Source organism: Xenopus laevis, chromosome 9_10L (assembly GCF_017654675.1).
Source record: "Xenopus laevis strain J_2021 chromosome 9_10L, Xenopus_laevis_v10.1, whole genome shotgun sequence".
In the NCBI taxonomy this organism is placed as follows: domain Eukaryota; kingdom Metazoa; phylum Chordata; class Amphibia; order Anura; family Pipidae; genus Xenopus; species Xenopus laevis.
Window position 1 is genome coordinate 52395478 of NC_054387.1, and position 21453 is coordinate 52416930.

Here is a 21453-nt window from a genome sequence, read left to right on the forward strand (position 1 = left end):
CCTGACACGAGACTCTCAGCCAGTCACACTAATACCAGTGCTCTGCACGCCAGCTCCCCATGCTCTGCTGCAGCTGCCAGGACTGGAGATTTGCCTAAAGCTGGTCCCCACATGCACAGTCACAGTTTGGGATAGAAACCCCCAGATATGGGCATTCCTGAAGAGGATGGGTAACAAGCGACAGGACATCCAGAGGTGAGTGTGTAATTACAACAGCAGCTTGTAGTGGCCAATGTGCAGCATTCTGGTTTATATTGGGACTACAATTACCAGCAGCCTGTTTTGGAGTGATTGTTGAAATGTGTCACTCAGCAGCTGTTACAGAGCACACGTTATTTGTACACCTGGGTTCTTCATTTAAGTGCAGACACTGTAGGAGCCCAGTTAAAATGCCCAGGAAAACATTTTGCATTCCATGTACCGTTTTGGACTGGAAATTTTGTTGATGTGCCGGCACTAAGAACTTGCTGCCAACAGGTTTCTTGTATATAAAACATATTTTTATAAATTTTATAAAACACCAACCATTTAGAAGAAATGGGATTATATTTTGGCGTTCTGTCTGCTGATGAGATAAGAGATCAGCCATTACTGGGGTAATTATCAGTGTATTGGAACAGTGGTGCTGTTCTGTTTCTCTGTATGGATGACAACGGGTGAAAAGTGGTACTGCAAGTGACACAGTGACATTTATACTAAGTATATCCCAGAAACAGCACAACAGGATATGTGTAAGGAATGGATACTGAGTAGTTGCTTAGAATCACATTTACGTTAATTACACAAAATAAAAAAACTGAAGAGTGGTTGCCCTTTAAGAGATACTGACACCAGAAAATAACCTTTTTTGTTATATCTATCATAACATTGTCTTTAAATGCTATTTAAAATATTTCCATAATAAAAGTATTCCCCTGATGCCTTTACGTTACCATTCTTAACCCCATGTTCCTCTATGAAGGGGCTGCCATATTTGTGCAGAAGTAATACGTTAGCATTACAAACTCTGACAGGTTAAGAAGTTAGGTTGGCAAAACAGTCAGGCTTAGGAACTTCAAGTAACAATTACTTACAAAAGCAGAACCATCAGTGAAAAACGATTAACATGACCTATAGGCAACTTTTAATATAGATAAACATTTTGAAAAGAACATTTTTAGTGTCAGTATCACTTTAAATCAGTTAGCAGTAAAAGGTGATAGGAATGGAAGAGAAACTCATCTCAAGAGCTTCCAGTGAAGGCCTTATCCATAAAACAAAGAAACAAACTGCACAGAACTGGGAAGTTGAGAAGCTCCAGTTTCTATTCTGGAGAAAATCGATACCAAATTAAGGAAGTCCAGCAATAGGGATTGAGATGCACAGCAGAGGCGGTAGTGATGATCTCTGCCTCCCACCTTATTCTGATTTTCTCTCATTACAGATCAACAGGACATTGTGACACTCACCTGTGTAGGGTAAGTCCTGATTTTGCATTGTTTACTTTTTCCTTCTATTTGCAAATCTATCTATATTCACATATATTGAGGTGACACGTTCTGGGTACACGATATGGGAAAAAATATGGCACCTCCCTCCCAAATACATATATACAAAGAAGGAATGTTTTGGGCACACAATAAGCTGTACCCTCATACTGTACTATCTAAGGGGAACAATATGGCACCTCCTACCCATATGTATAAATACAAATATACAGAGAAGGAAAACAATAAGCTCTACCCTAATAGTGTATTGTCTAAAGGTGGCCATAAAGATCCGCTAATTTGGTCACCAAATGAGTGGTGATTTCAAAGAAAATGCCCACCTTAAGGAGGGCAACATTGGGCTGATTTGATCGGTATTGTAGGGTGCCAGGACATGGACTGCATCAACACGCAGATGCAGTTCCTTATCTGACAGGGAAAGCAACCCGACCCATATATGTCAAATTTTAGGCCAGATATTGGTGAGTCACTATTTTTGGGCCATTAAGCTGCTGACTTGATCTGGGAGGAAGATATGGCTCCTCTCTTCCATAAGTATAAATACAAACATACAGTGAAGGAATGTTCTGGGCACACAATAAGCTATACCTTCATACAGTACTGCCTAATGGGAACAATATGGCAGCTCCTACCAATATGTATAAATACAAATATAGAGAGAAGGAATGTTCTGGGCACACAATAAACTATACTTTCATATTGTACTGTCTAAGGGAAACAATATGGCATCACCTACTCATATGTATAAATACAAATATATAGAGAAGGAATGTGGGTTAACATTCCTTCTCTTGAGAGGTTTCAAGAGTCAGAACCAATTTCTTTCATAATGTAAAACAATACTGTTTGTGGGGTTTCTTTTAAAGACTGATGCTGATGTCAGCTTCATCCTAAAAGCTAATTGTAAGGTCTCTTCTAATGAGGTTAAAATATTTCTGTCCAATCGTGGCTCTGATTTAACAGGTTTTTGATTGTTCCCATGAGCTAATAACAAGCTCCTAAACCTGTAACCTGTTATTAGAGAGACTCAGTGAAAAAGCCAATAATTCATGATGCGCCCATAAATACTGCAGTCTGTCAAGTTGTGATCCATCCAGTACTCTGAAATACAATGGCAGCTTTAGGGCAACATGGTAATAGTAGGACAAGATGGAGACAGTAGACAAAAAAGAAAACAGAAGACCGAGATGGAGACTGTAAACAAGATGGAGTCAGTAAGCCAAGATAGAGATATTAGGGGAAATGGTGGCAAGATAGGAACAGTAGAGAAAGTAGAGAATTAGTGGGACAGTAGGGAACGTTTGAGAAAGAAGGGCAAGATGGAGACAGAAGGGCAAAATGGAAATAGCATGGAAAGATGGAGTGAGTGGAGCAAGATTGGGAGGGGAAGACAAAATGGAGATAGTAGAACAATATAGGTAGAGGAGAGCAAGATGTAGAGAGTAAAACAAGATGGAGAATGTAAAACAGGATGGTGACAAGAAAGACAGAATGGAGAAGAAAGGCAAGATGATGATGGTAGGAAAAATGGGTTGATTAGAACAAAATATCAACAGTCACCCAAGATGGAGTCGTGCAAGATGGAGGCAGTGGAGCAAGATGGACACAGTAGAGCAGGATGGAAAGTGTAGAGCCATATGGTGACAGAAAGACAGGATGGAGACAGTAGGATAAGAAAAATGTTTATGCCAAATTTTCTAATTTGGAAACTAAAAACCCAATAGTAGTATGACAACCCATAACTCCTGATGGCGGCCCTGCTTTAGTTACAGTTGAAGCCTGACTCAGAGCAAGCGGATCAGTGCTACATCATATACATACAGGGGATCCGCAACTTTGTTTTGCTTCTTGTCTCTCCACCATTAAATCATTCCTGAATGTGGTCTGAGCATTGCTCTTTACAGGGCAGGCCTATTAGTGGGTGTCTCAGAACACAGCAGCTTGTGTTGGTCAGCCCACAAGACCACACATTACATGAGGGATCTTTCTTGGAGTTGCCGTGCACTGCAAACAATATGAATAGTGGCACTGGCAGTGGTGTGATCTGGTGGTGCTGCAGCACTACGGTCCTGAGATCATATATGGCCAGGGCAGTGTCTGCATGATGCCTCTTTTTTCCCACCCTGTGTCTGCGTGGGTTTTCCGTGTAAATGTGATAAGGATCTTAGATTTTGAGCTCCACTGGGGCAACAATTGATGGGAACGATGAACCTTTTTAGGTTTAAAAAACAAAGAAAGGAGAGTAAATGGGGGGTGCTAACTTTATATCTGCTAGGATGCTATTCCTACCACCCTCTGTCAGCAATTCCCAAGAAATTCTCTTCTGGTATCTTGGACACTGCACATGTACAGTATAGATTGAAACTGAATTTTACTGTACTATGTATGTACGCACCTGGAGAGCGCAGAGGATCTCTGGGGCATCACAGAATATTGCCGAGTGGCTGGCATGAACCGGGCCAGGGCACTTTTCAGTGGACAGAAGCACTGGCCTGGGGTCTGAGGTTAGTGATGATATTCACGGGGGTGCTTAACATATGTCCCTTTCCTTGTCCTTTAATAGGCAGGGAACCAATCAGATCCAAGCATGGGCCCCAGAATACTAACAGTGAATGTGATATGATGAAGCTGAGGGTGCGTTGGGTGTGGAAGGAAGTGTGATTAAGTGGTTAATGCATTGACACTGAAACAGCATGTTTGCAGATTAATTCCTGGCTTCATACTATTTTCTAATGTGATTGAATCTGGGTGCTACTTAACGTGCTGTATTAGCTGATCTGGTCCCAGTGTCTGTATCAAGCTATAAAGTTAAATTCATGGCAAACCAAATCTGTCTTGGTGGTGGGCTGTAGAAGCAGAGAAGCAGCCCTTTAATCTTTTTGGCCCCATCGAGTAGCATACCCTCTGATTTAGCAGGGTATTTTTTTACAAATTGATTATAATGCAGCTGTAAAGTGCATCTTTTGTGCCCTATACATTTACTTATAGCAGGGTAGTAACATCTGATCTCTTGCCCCAAAGTCTCCAACCTGCCCTACATTCTACATCTTACCCTACAGTCTCCATCTTGCTCTTCTTTTTCCATCTTGCCCTTCTGTCTCCAGCATGCCCCACTGTCTCTGCCCTGCCCCACTTTCTCCACTTTGCCCCACTGTCGCCAGCTTGCCTTAAGCTGGCCATATACACAGAAAGATATGTATGAAGGAGTGACATTTTCCGTAATATGATGAGCAATCGTTCAGTTGATCGTACAGGTTAAAAGATCTATATTGGCTAAAAATAATATCTCTGCATGTATTGCCTATCTGATGATATAATGGGAGATTGTCACTACTATTTGTCGGCATATATTTGGCACGACTGCTGTCTGTCAATTAATGGCCAGAGCATTGTGTGATTTGTTCTCTTTACTATTTTATATTAATCTGAATGGTTAGTTGAAGGTTAGAAGATTGGCACAGATAATCGTTCATCCAACATAGGCTATAAGCTGCACATCTATGGCCATCTTTACTCTCTTCAGCTTGCCCAACTGTCTCCAGCTTATTCTATTATGAGCATCTCAGCCAAAGATGCTAAGGGTAGGGGTACACTGGGTGATTCTGGGAGATTTAATCGCCTCGTCTTTGCTGCAACCAATCTCCCCGAACACCTTCCCTCTGTCTTGCGCCGGCACACGCACCACTTTGTTTTCAGAAGTCGCCCGAAGTTGCCTCACAAGGAAACTTCGGGCGACTTTGGAATATGAAGTGCCGCATGTGCTTTGGCGCAGGCGATTTTTCATTTTAGCCTGCGCAAGACAGAGGGAAGGTGTTCAGGGAGATTGGTCGCCGCAAAGACGAGGTGATTAGTCGCCAGGCCCCGAATCGCCCAGTGTGCCCCTACCCTAACATGTACAGGGATCTAAACAGTAACTCCTAGTTAGGCCATCACCTCTACAGAAAGGTAAACCAATGAATGTCTTTAATAAAAAGGTCATTAAACATATTTCTATAAAAAGCAGATGGTGAGGCTCACCAGTGATTCATATATTTGATACATCCATCTAACTACAGCTCAAATGTATTTAGCAAGGACCCCTTCATTGGCCACATCCCAATGAGAAGTACTAGATAATAAAATTTTTTGTATGTCTGGCAGACTGTGGCCCAATAGGATTGCAAAGCCACTCTGTTGAAGTCACATTTGCAGATGGCTGAGCAGCAATGCCAAACCAACCAACCATACAGCAGTGCATGTAGTTGGCATCAGACTAATGTGGTCTCATTTCAATCACACGCTGAACGTCATAGCACTCAGTGAATCAGGCTGGGGAAAAACCAATATATTTATTTGGTCAGTGAAAGTTTAGTTCATTCCGGTGAGTAAGGCCACATCTGCCTGTGCTCTGGAGATATTCCAGGCTGATGGTTATAAAGTGATACGGCAGGACCTTTGCTCTTATGACTCATACACTTGTGTCCTGACTAGATCTGCACTTTCTGCATTTTCTAATTTTCACAATAAATAATGGGGCCATTATTTACTTATTATTTATAATATAATCCCATAAATTATAATTTCCTTAATGGTAAATAATAATTTATGTAAACCGCATTAGCCTTTTAAACACCTTGGGGTCTGCTGTCTCTGATTTTTGCTATAATCACAATTTATCAGATGGAGGATGAGTAGAATTATTATATGATGGTGGTTCAGTTGCCCATGCTAGAGCTGGGCCCGAAATTTAGCCCTGATTCAAAGTGGTGCCCTTGGTGCCATAATGATGCCCATAGCATTCCCATAATAGATCTGCATGGCTTCCAATCCATTACAAGCAACAGTAGTATTTATACTGATATGTGATTAGAGGGTGGAGTGCGTACGAAGAGTGAGAGAGAGGTGAGACCACTAAGATGCCAGAATCAATCTTAGAATAAACGTCCCCAATAACACAAACAGGAAACTTGCAGAATGCTTCAGGTCAAAAGAAAAAAAAACACTCATGCCTTTACTTCCAATGGTTTCCCATCCAAGGCACTGGAAGCCACTGAAGGCAGTTATGGCCATGACTAAAGTAATCTGGTGCTGTATGTGCCATTGGAGTGAAGGTCCCCATACATGAGCCGATATAAGCCACTGTCAGATTAAGTCGGCATCTTATTGGGCAGTGTATGAGGTCCTCCAACGAGCTTCCTCGATCGATATCTGGCTGAAAGTCAGCTAGATTTCGATCGTATGGGTTTAAAAATCCCATTGGATCAAGGACCACATCGTCTCATTGATGCGGCCCTTGATCACCCTAGGGCCCATGATCGGATCAGCCCAATATCTCCCAACTCAAGGTGGGCATATTGGGGAGAGGCCTACTTGTTTGGCGACATCGCCAAATGATCGGATCTCCCCATGTATGGGCAGCTTTACACCTTCATATCTCAACCATGCACACTCTATTAATTGGCTTCAAGCGAGTAATACAAGCATTACATCATTTGGGTTGAGGAGTAATATCACCAGACAGAAGGATATAGTAGGGCAAGATTGAAACTGTAGGCAAAACTAGAGACAGCAGGAAATGGTGAAGACAATAGAGGGCAACAGCACGTCAAAATGGTGATATAAGGACAATATGGAGACAGTAGGACAAGATGCAGATAGTGTGGCAAGTTGGTGAACATAGGTCAAGTTGGAGAGAGTAGGACAACAGAGGGCGACAATAGGGTAGGATGAAGACTGTAAGGCGAAATGGGGACAGAAGGGCAAGACTGAAACAATAAGGCAATAAAGAGAGAGTAAGTAATAGTAGGGCAAGATGGAGAGAAGTACAGGACGGTGACAGTAATACAAGATGGAGACAGTAAGGTGAGATGGAAACAGTAAAACAAGATGAGACAGTAGACGGTAATATTATGGCAAGATGGAGAGAGTAGAGCAAGATAAAGGCATTAGGGGAAGATGGAGAAAGTAGATGGTAATAGGGCAAGATGTAGGGAACATGGCAAGATGGAGACAATAACAGTGTTGTTCAACCTTTAGCCCTTGGGTTATTGTTGAGGTACTACTCCCTACACACTACATACATGTTATCTTCCTCACTGCAAGTTCCCAGTGTTGGTCCCAACCCCCAGGGCAGGTGTGGGTCTGAATGAGGCAATGCGCATTTCAAGGGTTAATTCTGTGGCTGTACAATCAGCACCCCAGGAAGTACCGGCACCAAGAGGAAGTCAGGGGTTTTGCAAAACTGTTGTTTACAAAGTTTCTCTTCCACCTCTCAGTCCCCTCCCTCTTTGTCAGCCCTGCAGCCGAGCATCTGATCCAAGTGGCATACTGATACTACCTGCCAGCAGCCCTAAGTCACTTAACATACAGCCTCCTTTACATTCCAGATTGCTGAAGTGGGGCCCTCATTCTCCTTATCCATACTCGGGAACATTAACCTTCAAAGTGATGCTGCTTATACCAGGGGCAAGTGGCACAGTGCTTGATTCTTTATCAGCTTTGTATACCCTATAAAATTAATACAGCACAAAAAAGCAGCAACATGTAATTCCCCCAATTATAGGCAAATTAGTATTTAAACCACCCACACAGAAAAAGGACCAACAACTTGCCTCTATCGCCATTTCTCTGCTCTCCATGTCCCCCATGCCCATTTCAGTGCTCTTTGCCAATGTCTCTTGGTACAGGAGATTTTGCTGACAGCACTAACACCCAGTCTCTGAACTCTGGCTTAGGCACCTGATATTGCGGATAAACTACTCCCTGTGTCCTGCGCATACACACACTATGCTTACTAAAGCCTCCTGCGAACATCGTACAGAGGCCTATTGTGGTATAGGGAGAAGTGATATTGGTGCCAAAAGTCAGTAGACGAGGGATTTGCATGGTCACAAGCCTGACAAATAAAAAAACAACAGCATACTGGACAATAATGAATTTGTCTATTCAAATGGTTGCAGATACAGAGCCCGGTGTTGCCTTACCCATACCGGAAATATTTCCCATACTGATACCATATCAGATATAGATTTACTACCATTACAGCAATCACACTTGCAGGGTCTGTGCTACTGTGACAGAATGCTCTGCTATAAAGATAGCTAGAATCTCAGCCATAAAGCAAGGCAGGATTGATGCTTACAATAGGTATCAGATACAGTATGTGCCCCAATGGCAGATTAGGCATCACACCAAGATATCATGATGCTTAAATTTAGAATGTGAAATTATGATTCATGAATTTAGAATGTAAAAGCAAAGGGCAGGTAATAGATGGGTGGGTGTTTGTTTATGCAGAAGAATAAAGATGTCTCCACACATGGGAGCAAATAAGTAAACACGGAGCAATAAAAGAGTAAACATAAAGTAACAGGTTTGTCACTTAAACTACATTTTTTTCATTCCTTGTTGTCACTAAGTGTGACTGCACACATAGAATGGGGCTGACAGGCCTGCGACAATTGGGGAGATGGACTGAATACGCAGCACTGTGCACGGAACTTCCAGGGGAGGTTTCGCAACTGTCACAAGATTGTAAGTGATGTGCTGGGAGTTATGTCTGGCCAGGGTACATGAACTGAGAGGCAAAAATAGAGATTTGTCATGAGATGCTTCATTGAGTGGTTATTGTATGTCATTTAAGTCTTTTCGGGCAGTTTAATCCATAGGCTCCTGTTCTATTGCAATGTGGTACTACATGTGACCCAGGATTAGAACTGAACTGAATATCTACTGCTTTTAATCAGCTTCATCCACTTATAACAAGGCTGCCCTATGTTTATAATGTGGTGTTTATGCTATTATCAGCATGCAGTGGTCAATGTCTGTAGCTAACCAATAGAATGGCCAGTGTAAATGCAGATGCATTCTGTTTCCCAGCTGTGCAGTTAGAGAAGGGTCCCACTATCATTAGTCCCAGCACTGGGTCATCAGTCTATCAGTGCCACTGGGGCAAGTGGATCCATGGAACAGATTCCAGTACTAATGGACAGGGTTAACTACTAAAGGGAACTAGAAGTGCCAGATGCAGCACTGGTTAAATGCTTATATTGGTATCTTTGCTATTGTTTTGCTGAACGCTGGGAAAATGTGCCAATTCCAATAAAATAACAATTTTACATATCGTTAAGTTTGGCCTTTGAGCTCAAACCAGTGGCCACACAGTAGCTGTTACATTGTATCTGACACTTGTTAGTTGATATAGCCTTGTAATTAAAAATGACAGAGGGACTGTATTAGGTATCACATGCTAATTGCGTGTCTAATAAACAGGCCGTTATGTTCTCATTTACTGGATGGCTACCGTCCCCCCACCAGACATTCCACTTGCGGCTGCAGCTCAGTTTGTCTTTTTGAAAATTCACGTTCTGCTGTTTTCTACGAAGTGGTGCGCGGCTGAGTCATAGCAGGAAACCTCAGTTCTTAAAAGCGCGTCCTCCCCTCCTCGCCTTAGCAAGGGCGACAAACAGCGAGAGGGGGACAGAGGTGCTGCCAATGGGAAAGGGCAAAAAAGCCATTGAAATGAAGTGGGAATTAGAGAAGGTGAATAGACATGGATGAAGGGAGAAAGAAGGTTTAAAATTATCCATTCCTCCCACTCTGAATCTGACAGTTTTATCCAGGCAGCGGTGCTGTAAATTAAATAGCCATATAGATAAATGGCTTGGATCCTGTGAGCAGCACTTGATCTGAGCCTGAGCTGTGCCAGACAGAGATCAGATAGTAACTTGTATTGCACAGAAATAATAAAAGATCTGAGATTAGAACAGTGAGTAGCTGAAAAGCAGTACAAAATTCAATTATCCCCCCCATCAAGCCAGAGAAGCAAATGAGCAGAAAGCCACAAGCTCGACTGCTGCTACAGACCAGTAAACCCCACTGATGGGCCTGGGAATGAGAAGGGAGTGTAATTTTGAGAACAATGTGTTGTTCTAACCATGATAATGTAACACACAACAATATTTCAGGGAGATTCCAAGCTCACTGTATTTTAATTGGCAGGTTGTTTTTTTTATATTTTATTTACTGTTTGTACTGATATACTTTTAAAAAATCCCATAGAAATGAATAGAACGTCAGTTAGTTTTTTTGTGGTGAACTTTCATTTCACACTTTGATAAATCTGCTCCAATGTGGTTATCAAAATACAATTTCACCATAGCTGGCCTTCAGGCTGGGCCCCCTTAGCTCATAACAAGGTTACAGATATATAGAAACATTGGGGTAACAATCACCCTGCTGTAGGTCCAGGGGTACTCAGGGCACAAAAACGCACTCACCCAAATCTCCCCCTAACTCGCCTTCAGGCTGGGCCTCCTTAGCTCATAACAAGGTTACAGATATATAGAAACATTGGGGTAACAGTCACCTGCTATAGTTCCAGGGGTACCCAGAGCACAAATAAACACTCACCCCAAATCTCACCCTAACTGGCCTTCAGGTTTGCAGACATATAAACATTGGGGTAACAGTAACTCTGCTATAGTTCCAGGGGTACCCAGGGCACAAATGAGCACTCACCCCAAATCTCACTCTAACTGGCCTTCAGGCTGGGCCCCCTTAGCTCATAACAAGGTTATGGATATATAGAAACATTATATATAGAAACAATAAGTCACCCTGCCATATTTCCCAGGGTCTCAAAACTTGTCAGCTCGTTAAATGAAAAGAAGAGTACCTCCAGAGCATTTCGAGATACATTACTGTGATCTGTTGTAACAAGGACAGGGCTAAAACTAGGGGTAGGCACAAGAGGCACGTGTCTATGGCACAATGGTGGGGGTGACATTAGGCACTTATCTATTTTAACGCCTACCCCTAGTCCAGTCCCTTGCCTCAGGCAGCATTGCCCCGCAAGTTACCATGGGTGGCAAAAAAGCCAATCCTGGTAACTTTAAGAGCCAAATTTTTTAATAATTATCCAGAAATGTGTCTCTTCAGGTCAGTCCACATGAGCAGATTCGGGGAGATTTAGTCGCTTGGCAACTAATCGCCTCTTCTTCTGGACGACAATCTTACCAAACTGCCTTCGAGTGTCTTCCCGTCCGCTATAATGAAAAGTCGTCTGTGCTCGTGACTAAATCTCCCCGAATCTGCTCGTATGGACTGACCCTTCTAGTGCTGAGAGTAATTGCTCTCTCTGCACTAGCGATGCAGCAGCACCCTGGACCCCTCCTAAAGTCAGCTCTTTGGAAGAGAAAGAAGGATATATAGTGAAAAATGTACCTCCTAATGTAAAATATAGGGATATTATAAGTCACTGAGGAGTTCCATGACCATATGAAAGCAGTGACGGACTGGCCCACCGGGATACCAGGAAAACTCCCAGTGTGCCCTGGTGTCAGTGGGCCCTCCTGCTTCTAAACCTTTGGCATATTTCATGGCCATTCCCTATTTCTATAAGAGCAAATGGGCTAAATAGATGGAAGAATAGATTATAGTATGTAAAGAAACTAGAATAGGAGAAAAACGGATGACTGAGCAGAAGAAAAATAATACTGAGGGTGGGCCCCTGGTCTAAGGTTTTTTGGTGGGCCCCTGGTGTCCCAGTGCGACACTGTATGAAAGCACAAAGCCTTTTAGTCATGGAACTCAGAGGTGACATAATATCCTCATATTTTATAAGAGGGGGTACAATATGTATTACAATACATACGTTACAGTGAGTCATGTATTAGAAATTACATCACTAAGCACCTTTTATGAGGATAGAATATACAGGATATTCATGGCTCTTGTGTATTAGATTTATATATATATATATATAGAGAGAGAGAGAGAGAGAGAGAGAGAGAGAGAGAGAGAGAGAGAGAGAGAGAGAGAGAGAGAGAGAGAGAGAGAGAGAGAAATACAAGAGTCCTCTGCACTCAACCCATTATCAATATTTTGTGCATAATGCTACTGAAAAATGCCTTACCCTTTAAACAAAACAGGGATTGTTTGTCCATATATTGCAATATATTTAAGATGGCCAACTACGTCAAAGTCATCCCATATCTGGCCAGTCCTATGCTCAATTTTCATATATATATATATATATAATGCAGCATTCCAAGCCATTGAGTAAAACAGTGTTACTACAGATTCATATTTTTGTGGCTAAAAGGGTGTGTTCCGCTACACACTGACAGGCCTTTCATCTTCTGCTTGAATATATATATATATTTGGAGGGGGGGTGAGGCAGAGCCCTTGTATTTATATCACCCCTCCCTTTATTACCCAGAACCACAAAACTAAACAGGATGAGTGAGGCAGCAAGGTGGTTTGATGTCTGATCCGCAAGCCTGCCATTCTTATTTCTATCTCTAACCTCACTGCAAGGCTGAATGGGTTAAACATCAGCCGCCGAACCCAGAGACATAGCTACTGTATCCTTGGTGCCAGATTTATATTTCTAACTTTTAAAGCTGAGGTTAAACTTTAAATTTGATATTAGAGCATTAGGGAAGCCCTCTATATGAGCATTAGGGACACCCTCTATACAAACTGTTTTGTTTCTAAATGTTTGCTTGAAATGCAAGTTCAAATGCCAGTATGATGATACTGGCATTTGAACTTGCATTTGAGAGCTGTCAGGTCAGATAACAGAACAGAATTTGGAAGGGAGGGGGAGCCAGAAGCACAGAGCTGACACTCTATATTGGCTTGGCTCAGAATGATTAGAACAGCATGAAGGGTGAATGAGGAACCACTTAATGCGGTGTCCAGAAGGGGGGGTAAGTAATTCGGGAAAGGGAAATGTTAACATTGTGCAGGGGAAGGATCTATTTCCTATTTTCTCGCGGCTGAAATCAGGAGTGCTAAATCATTCTGACCCCCCTTTTGTTTCCATGATACCTATTGTAGTGTACAGAGGAATGGACGTGTGGCTGTCTGCCCTGTGCCTTCCTGTGTGCTTTCTGTATTCATTTGCATGGTTATCAAGAGCTCCAGTCATTATAATCCCATATCTATGTGTTTATGCTTCCAATCAGATAAAGGACACTAATGTTCATAGACAGGAAGGCAAATCAGGTTCCAGAGAATTCATTACTATGGGTATCTGTCTGCTTGTTTATATGCTCTTCACTGCTGGTTCTGACTCCTGAGACAACGTAACAGAAGTGAGCTAATTACCAGACTTGCAGAAGCAAAAAGGTACATGTTATAACAAGTTCATAGTGACAGGCCAATATATTGTTCAGCTCTGCAGAACATGTTGGTGCTTTACAATTAAGAGGAGCAATAAAAACAGAAGACCCTAAGCTACTGCAGAATCCCTTGGGAGAAGCCAGAATATTACAGGACAAATTGTAGGGGAGCAGGTGCTGAATTAACTCTACCTGCTCCCATGGTAGATCAGATAAACAACCTTTATCATGTTACGTTTTTGCTCAGGTGCCTAAGTCTATAGTCTCAGCAGGTTGCAATGGAGACTTCATTAAGTCAGGCTGGGCTACAGTGGGGGCACTGGCAGACTGTAAGGCAGTTGTATCTTACAGGTAAAACCTCAGTACTGTGAGCAAGACCTTGCAGCTCTTTCTCTGCCTGAAAAGGAAAAAGAACATTGGAACCTTCTCCTACTTTCTGAAGACCCCCTTGACTGCTTTAGGTTTAACACCATGAAGATTCTACCCCCTCCTGGATTGGCATTGAGCAGTGGCAGGGGGCTCAGTTTGAAGGCTCTGTGTAGGACTAGGTCCAGTATGTAGTCCAGCTTCATTGCCAGTTAGGGGGACACTTGGGGTGAGTACTTTTTTGGACTCCTAGATAATCTTGAAACTTTGGCTGTTACACTAATCATCTCCTAAATCTGCAACCTTGTTATGAGATATGGGTCTCCCTGAGCAAAGACTCGTCCACCAGGGGGTCTTGAACCAACAACTACTGTGCCAACCTAAGCATAAACTTATTTCATAGGGTTCCAAGAAGATGCTTTCATTACCTTTGGTCGGAAATGGGCTGAATTATTAACTACTAACACAGGTGCTGCTTAAGGCAAACCAAAAGGATACTTGCTTTTATTTTTTACATTTTAGTAGAAAGATTCAAAAGAATGGCCAATTGGTTACTAGGTGTAACTAGATTGGTGCAACCAGCAATGATACCATTGTTTTTGCTTTGATAACAAGGATATTAGGAAAGTCATATTACATAATGCATTGTACCTAAATATCACTTTTACGGCAACAGACCTGCACAGAGCAATCTCTCTATCTCTCTGCCGCATGCAATCAGTCAGAGCATTATTTGTACAATTTCGTTTGAGGAAGTCTGGGATGTTCCTCCATGACACAGGAGGACGGGACATACGTTGCACATTCTGACTCATGTGCATAGGTCAACATCCCATCTTTAAACAGGATTGCATGATCTCTACTTTCTGGCAGGATGTGGGCTGTAGGCCGAAGAGCACAGCAACTCTATAGTCAGCTTCCACCCAAAAGTGTGCACTTCCCTGAGTGGCCTCGGCCAGCGGTCTGTAATTATCTAGTGGAGTGGGCTGTCACATAATAAGGTGTATTTTCCTTTACTCACACAGTGGGGGGTAGGTGTGCATCATGTTGCAGTTAATGGAAGGGGTGCAGTTCTGACATATACTTGAGTGTGTCCCTCATTTCCCCCCAAATACAGGATATGCCATAAGATGCAGAACACATCCTGCACGGAGGACAGGATTCAGCATGCTCTGGAGCGATGCCTTCATGGATTGAGCAGTAACACAGACATCTCATCCAATTGGACAGGTGAGGCGAGGCACCCCAAACTCCTCCTTCTTCTCCCAAAGGTACAGAGAACTGTACAATGTAAGAGAAAAACATTTTCACAAATGAAGGGAAATTTAGGCAATCTACTGGTGCAGTCTCTCTGTCTCCCTCTATAGTCTATAGCTGTCACTCCCCAGGCATTGCAAGTTCCACCACTGTAATATTTTAAAAAACATTATGGGGGACCTCATGTCTTTTGAGCTGCACTTTTAAGCCAAAACTGATAGAAATAGAGGCTGAACCTTGACTGGTGTATACAAAATGTATTGTTTGGGTTCAAATAAACCTGATTTACTTGAGATTGAAAAAGTGAAAACTCTTTTTTGGGAGGAGTGTATTTCCTGGTACCCATGGGACTGTCTCTACTTCCTTTCTGGCAAAACACAGTAGTATTGTCTTGCTTTATTAAGGGACAAAACATCCTAAAGTTACATTTATAGGTGAACATTTCCTTTTAACAGTGCAGCCTTGTGCTGCAACCACAGGGTATCAAGTAAGTAAATACAATCACTGGGGGTGCCCCACAGTGATTTGTCCTTTCCTTCTCCTTTATTTCAGACAAACTGATAACCCTTTTATCTTGTATGCAACGTGAGGTATAAACGTTGGATGTAAACCCAACACCCTAATCTCAATCCAGGTTAATCTGGCACAGTACTATTACAATAAATTTAATGGTATTGCACAGGGAGCTTCTCATAGGCCAATTAAATCCCTGATTTGGCACTGATGTACTAATGTCAGTGACATGTTTATGGGTCAGTCCTTCCTAGACCCAAAGTGTACTAATGTCAGTGACATCTTTATGGGTCAGTCCTTCCTAGACCCAAAGTGTACTAATGTCAGTGACATGTTTATGGGTCAGTCCTTCCTAGACCCAAAGTGTACTAATGTCAGTGACATGTTTATGGGTCAGTCCTTCCTAGACCCAAAGTGTACTAATGTCAGTGACATGTTTATGGGTCAGTCCCATCTAGGCCCAACGTGTACTAATGTCAGTGACATGTTTATGGGTCAGTCCCTCCTAGGCCCAAAGTGTACTAATGTCAGTGACGTGTTTATGGGTCAGTCCCTTCTAGGCCCAAAGTGTACTAATGTCAGTGACATGTTTATGGGTCAGTCCTTCCTAGACCCAAAGTGTAATAATGTCAGTGACATGTTTATGGGTCAGTCCTTCCTAGACCCAAAGTGTACTAATGTCAGTGACATGTTTATGGGTCAGTCCCTCCTAGACCCAAAGTGTACTAATGTCAGTGATATGTTTATGGGTCAGTCCTTCCTAGACCCAAAGTGTACTAATGTCAGTGATATGTTTATGGGTCAGTCCTTCCTAGGCCCAAAGTGTACTAAAGTCAGTGACATGTTTATGGGTCAGTCCTTCCTAGGCCCAAAGTGTACTAATGTCAGTGACATGTTTATGGGTCAGTCCTTCCTAGGCCCAAAGTGTACTAATGTCAGTGACATGTTTATGGGTCAGTCCTTCCTAGACCCAAAGTGTACTAATGTCAGTGACATGTTTATGGGTCAGTCCTTCCTAGGCCCGAAGTGTACTAATGGCATTGACATGTTTGATAATTCATATTGCATTTCATCTGGACCTTAAGACAAAGCTTATAAATCCTATATATAATGTGCCATTCCACTGCTAGTTACTGCACAAGCTGCCAGTCCCAGACTGAATTAACTTGCATAGTTCATAGGCTCCAGAACCTGGTGGGCTAAAAGGGCCATGTCCCTCCAACATTATTACCTCTAGTTCCAGTTTTAGAAACAAAGGGGCATATTTATTATGTGATGCAAAAAACACTGAATAATTCGTCACACATCGCCAGGCATCGCCGTGTAAAAAATGGCGTAAAAATGTCAGCAATTGTTTATGCACTTTATCTTGAGCAACTTCCACTGGAACTTATTTACAGAGGGCTGAAGCTTTGTAAAATAACAGTAGAAAATCTCGTGATCACATGGTGTAAAATAACACACACCTTGATGAGTTAACCATTTATTTTACACAGCTTTTTACATCTTTTTTTTTATTTATTTTTTTGCAGATATCGTTTGCAAAGTATAATGTATAGACCCCTCAGTGTACATTTTGCTCCAGTGCTCCACTTCACAATCTCTAAACCTAGGATCCACAAGTAAAAATATCTTCTGCTGGCCTAGTTTAACCAAATCCAGACAATTCATATAGACGAGATGGTTCTGATTGGGCAAGTCAATGGATTCAGTCCAACTAAACTGCCATTTGAAATCACTGGCCCTGTATTACTTATTTTAAGGGACGCAGGTTATTCTGCACTATATGCCTGGTCACCACCCCTGATCAGTCCCCATTGTGCCCAATGCATGCCCATGATCAGCTCAAACTCTACTCACAGCAGGTCCTCCCCTATTTGTGGGTCTCAAACGAGACCTTGGCATCTGTCCAGGCCCCCAGTACCACAGGGCACCTGGTGGCATTTCTACCTGCCCCCCCCCCCAGTAGTTGAATTGTATACTGGCTGATTTAGCCATCCTGTCTGGTCATCTCCAAACAAAGTAGCCAAAAATTACATATTGTTTCTTAAACTGCTAATTTGCTAATCTGCCTCACCATACTGTATATGAGTCTTTTTTAGGGGGTCCATACGGCTAAAATTATAAAGGATCTCACAAAAACTGGGTCCCTGCAGGGCAAACATTGTGGGGGATAACCGATAAACAGTAGCAAAATAACAAAATGGAAACAGTAGGGCAAGATGGCAACTGTAATGCAAGGCTGAGACTGTAGGTCCAGATAGAGACAGTAGAACAAGATGGAGACCTTATGAAAGTTTAACAACAGTAGGACCAAATGGAGACAGCAGGACAAGCTGTAAACTTTAGGATATGATGAATTGTAGGATGAAATGTAGACAGTAGGGCAAGATGGAGGCGGTGCAGGATTATGCCCCAGGAATTAGCACTACTAAAGATAGTTGAGCCATAGTTTGAGCAGATCTGTGATTGGGGTGACAACATCCTATTATATATTGTGTGAGCCATCAAAGAAACATTTAAGTACTTTCGCCCATGAAATGAGTCTGCTTAAAAACTGTAGGACGTGTCTGACCGCTCTGTTCAATCATTAACCTAAGCATGAAAATAAGGAAAATAATAATATAAATCTTACTTACCATGTAATTCTTATTCTCTATCATGGAATCTATTCTATAAATTTTGTCATACAATAACTTTAATTTAATTTCTCCCTTCCATGTGTAAAAATACAAATATACAGAGAAAGAAGGTTCTGGACACACAATAAGCTATACCCTCATACTGTACTATCTAAGATAACAGGGCGGTCCCTGCCATGAAGCAAGTTGAGAACCTTGCCTCAGGTGGCAGTGAGCGGCAAAGAGCCGCCTCTTGTAACTTGAAAGGGATACTGTCATGGAAAACATGTTTTTTTCAAAATACATTAGTTAATAGCACCAGCAGACTTCTGCACTGAAATCTGTTTTTAAAAAGGAATTTTGAAATCTGACATGGGGCTAGACATATTGTCAGTTTCCCAGGTGTCCCCAGTCATGTGACTCTGATAAACTTCAGTCACTCTTTACTGCTGCACTGAAAGTTGGAGTGGTATCGCCCCCTCCCTTTTACCCCAGCATCCCATCAGCAGAACAATGGGAAGGTAACCAGATAGCAACTCCCTGGTAGATGTAAGAACACAAATCAATAGTAAAAATCCATGTCCCACTGCGACTCAATAACCTGTCAGAAAGCAGTTCCATAGTGCAGCACTGGCTCTTTCTGAAAGCACATGACCAGGCAAAATGACCAGAGATAGCTGTCTACATACCAATATTACAATTAAAAAAATACACTAGTTGTGTTAGGAATTACATATTGTATATGGTGGAGTGAATTATTTGCAGTGTAAACAGTGTAATTTAGAAATAAAAACAACAGCATAAAACTCATGGCAGAATCCCTTTAAGAGATGAATTTCCGTTTTTTTAACCCAGAAATTTGTCTCCGCTCTGCAGAGAGTGCTATAGTGCACTGCTCATTGCACTAGTGATACGCTCCCACACTGAAGTTTTTAAGAGACGAGCAGGAGAAGGGGGGGGCATTGGGGCTGCTGCCTGTAAGAGAAACATTATGGCACCTCCTGTCCATATGTATAAATGCAAATATATAAAAAAAAAAAAGGAATGTTCTGAGCACACAATAAGCTTTTCCCTCATATTATACTGTCTAAGAAAACAATACGGCACCTCTTCCCCATATGTATAAATACAAATATACAGAAAATTAATGTTCTAGGCACACAATAAGCTATACCCTCATACTGTAATGTCCAAGGGAAACAATATGGTACCTTCCTCCTGTATAAACACAACATTTTAAATAAAATCCCTCCTGTACAAACCCAAATATACTGAGTAGGAATGTTCTGGACACAAAATAAGCTATACCCTCTTATTGTACTAAGGAAACAATATGGCACCTCCTTTGCATAAGTATGAATACAAATATACAGAGAAAGAATTTTCTGGGCACACAATAAGATTTACCCTCATATTATACTGTCTAAGACAACAATACAGCACCTCCCCCATATGTATGAATACAAATATACAGAAAACCAATGTTCTGGCCACACAATAAGCTATACCCTCATACTGTACTAACAGGAAAAAAATGGAAATATAAATGTGACTTTTCCTTTATCCACTAGCTGGGCTATGCCTCAATTACTGGAGCCTAGAGGAACTAGTGAACCGTGATGCAACTAATTATATTATTCTGGCAGAGAAGACATTGGAAAGAACAAGGGAGGTAAGTGACCAGAAGGTTGGCACAAGGCAAGATACAATTTTGATAAGTGTCAGTTTCTTTCTTAATAACCTCATTGGCTCATTTTGAGTCTGTGCTCCATGAGTGGTTGCTCCAGCTCTCAGTACTACCCTACTGAATGCTGAGAGTTGCTACTGGTTATAGAAACTATTCACTGAAAATAGTGGCACACATAAATATGAGCAATAAGTGCAAAATCAATGGTTGTGCCATTGGCCTAAAAACTTTTCACAATCACTGAATGTGTGAGTGGGGTGGTGCAGAAATTCACACACTTGGCTTTAACATACACATAACAGCAGGTGCTGGGATTCCCTGGAGGCAGATGGGAACCTGTGGAGAATGGGAAGTGGAGCTACAGACATCTTTGTGTTGAATGGGTCGAGACGGGGGAAGGATCCAGCTTCCTGAGTTCACTCTCCTTTTCCAGCTCTGGGCAGGAACAATGGCCAAAAGGGACCCGAGACCGGAGAGGGGGTGGGGCAAGGGAAGGAAAAATCGCTTTTGGTTCCCAAACTGCAGGGATGTCATTAATCAGGCAGGTGACTTAAATTAAACCCTGGTCTCCTGTGCGACCTCAGTGGGTATTTCTGTTTCATGGGGAGAGTGACTGAGCACTGAGGACACTTTTAAAGGGTAGGGGCACACAGGGAGATTGGAAGCCTGCGATTTTTAAAAACCGAGTGAAGATTTAGAGCGACTTTTGTTCCTGAGCGTTTTGTATCCCATAGGGCGTCGCGCTACTTTTTCATCCCACGTAGGGAACAGAAAACAACTACTGTGTACTATGTTGTTTTTCGCTCACTGTTTTGTACATACGCATATGTATAAATTATATATTCGCACACACACATGAAGGAGAGTGTTTTCTCTGCGTCTTGCCTTGAGCGCTTGGTAAAAGAATGGTGGACCCCGACGTTTGCTAGCGTCCTTACGTAACTGCGTCATTGCGCACACGAAAGAATTTGCATACTATTGCGGCTACTAATCTCTATGTGTGTGTGTTTGTAGTAGATTTCAGTACTTTTCTATGTACATGCTATTTCTGACAAATCAATCCAAAAAGGGTGCATTTTGGAACTACAGGCGATTTCAAATCGTGCTGTGTACATAATGACAAGCAGGTTGCATGTAGAGACAAAAAGACTTGTCGAGAGAACTTGCGTTTAAAAATCGCGGGCGACAAATCTCCCTGTCTGCCCCTACCCAAAAATATTGTAGCATAATTAAAGGGGTATGATACTGACCACTCATACAATTAGGCCTAATTGCTAGGGACCTCACTGACCCTAGCAACAAGGAGACAGACTGAAATACAAAATAAAAGATTAGTAAGGTCAGGGGATATATTATATAATATTAATGTTTTTTGCCATTAAATACAGGGAGATCTGAGTGGGCATCTTATTTT

At 42.1% G+C, this 21453-nt stretch overlaps 1 protein-coding gene across 1 annotated transcript in view; it reads left to right on the top strand.

Annotated features, from left to right (window-relative positions):
• pik3r5.L (phosphoinositide-3-kinase regulatory subunit 5 L homeolog) overlaps positions 1–21453 on the top strand; it is a 32193-nt gene continuing 10740 nt past the window's right edge. Inside the window, exons 1-4 of the mRNA XM_018235472.2 lie at positions 1–195; positions 1424–1457; positions 15079–15191; positions 19924–20024. Coding sequence (XP_018090961.1) covers positions 15092–15191; positions 19924–20024 — 201 coding nt within the window. The 5' untranslated portion in view covers positions 1–195; positions 1424–1457; positions 15079–15091. The remainder of the gene's footprint in view (positions 196–1423; positions 1458–15078; positions 15192–19923; positions 20025–21453) is intronic.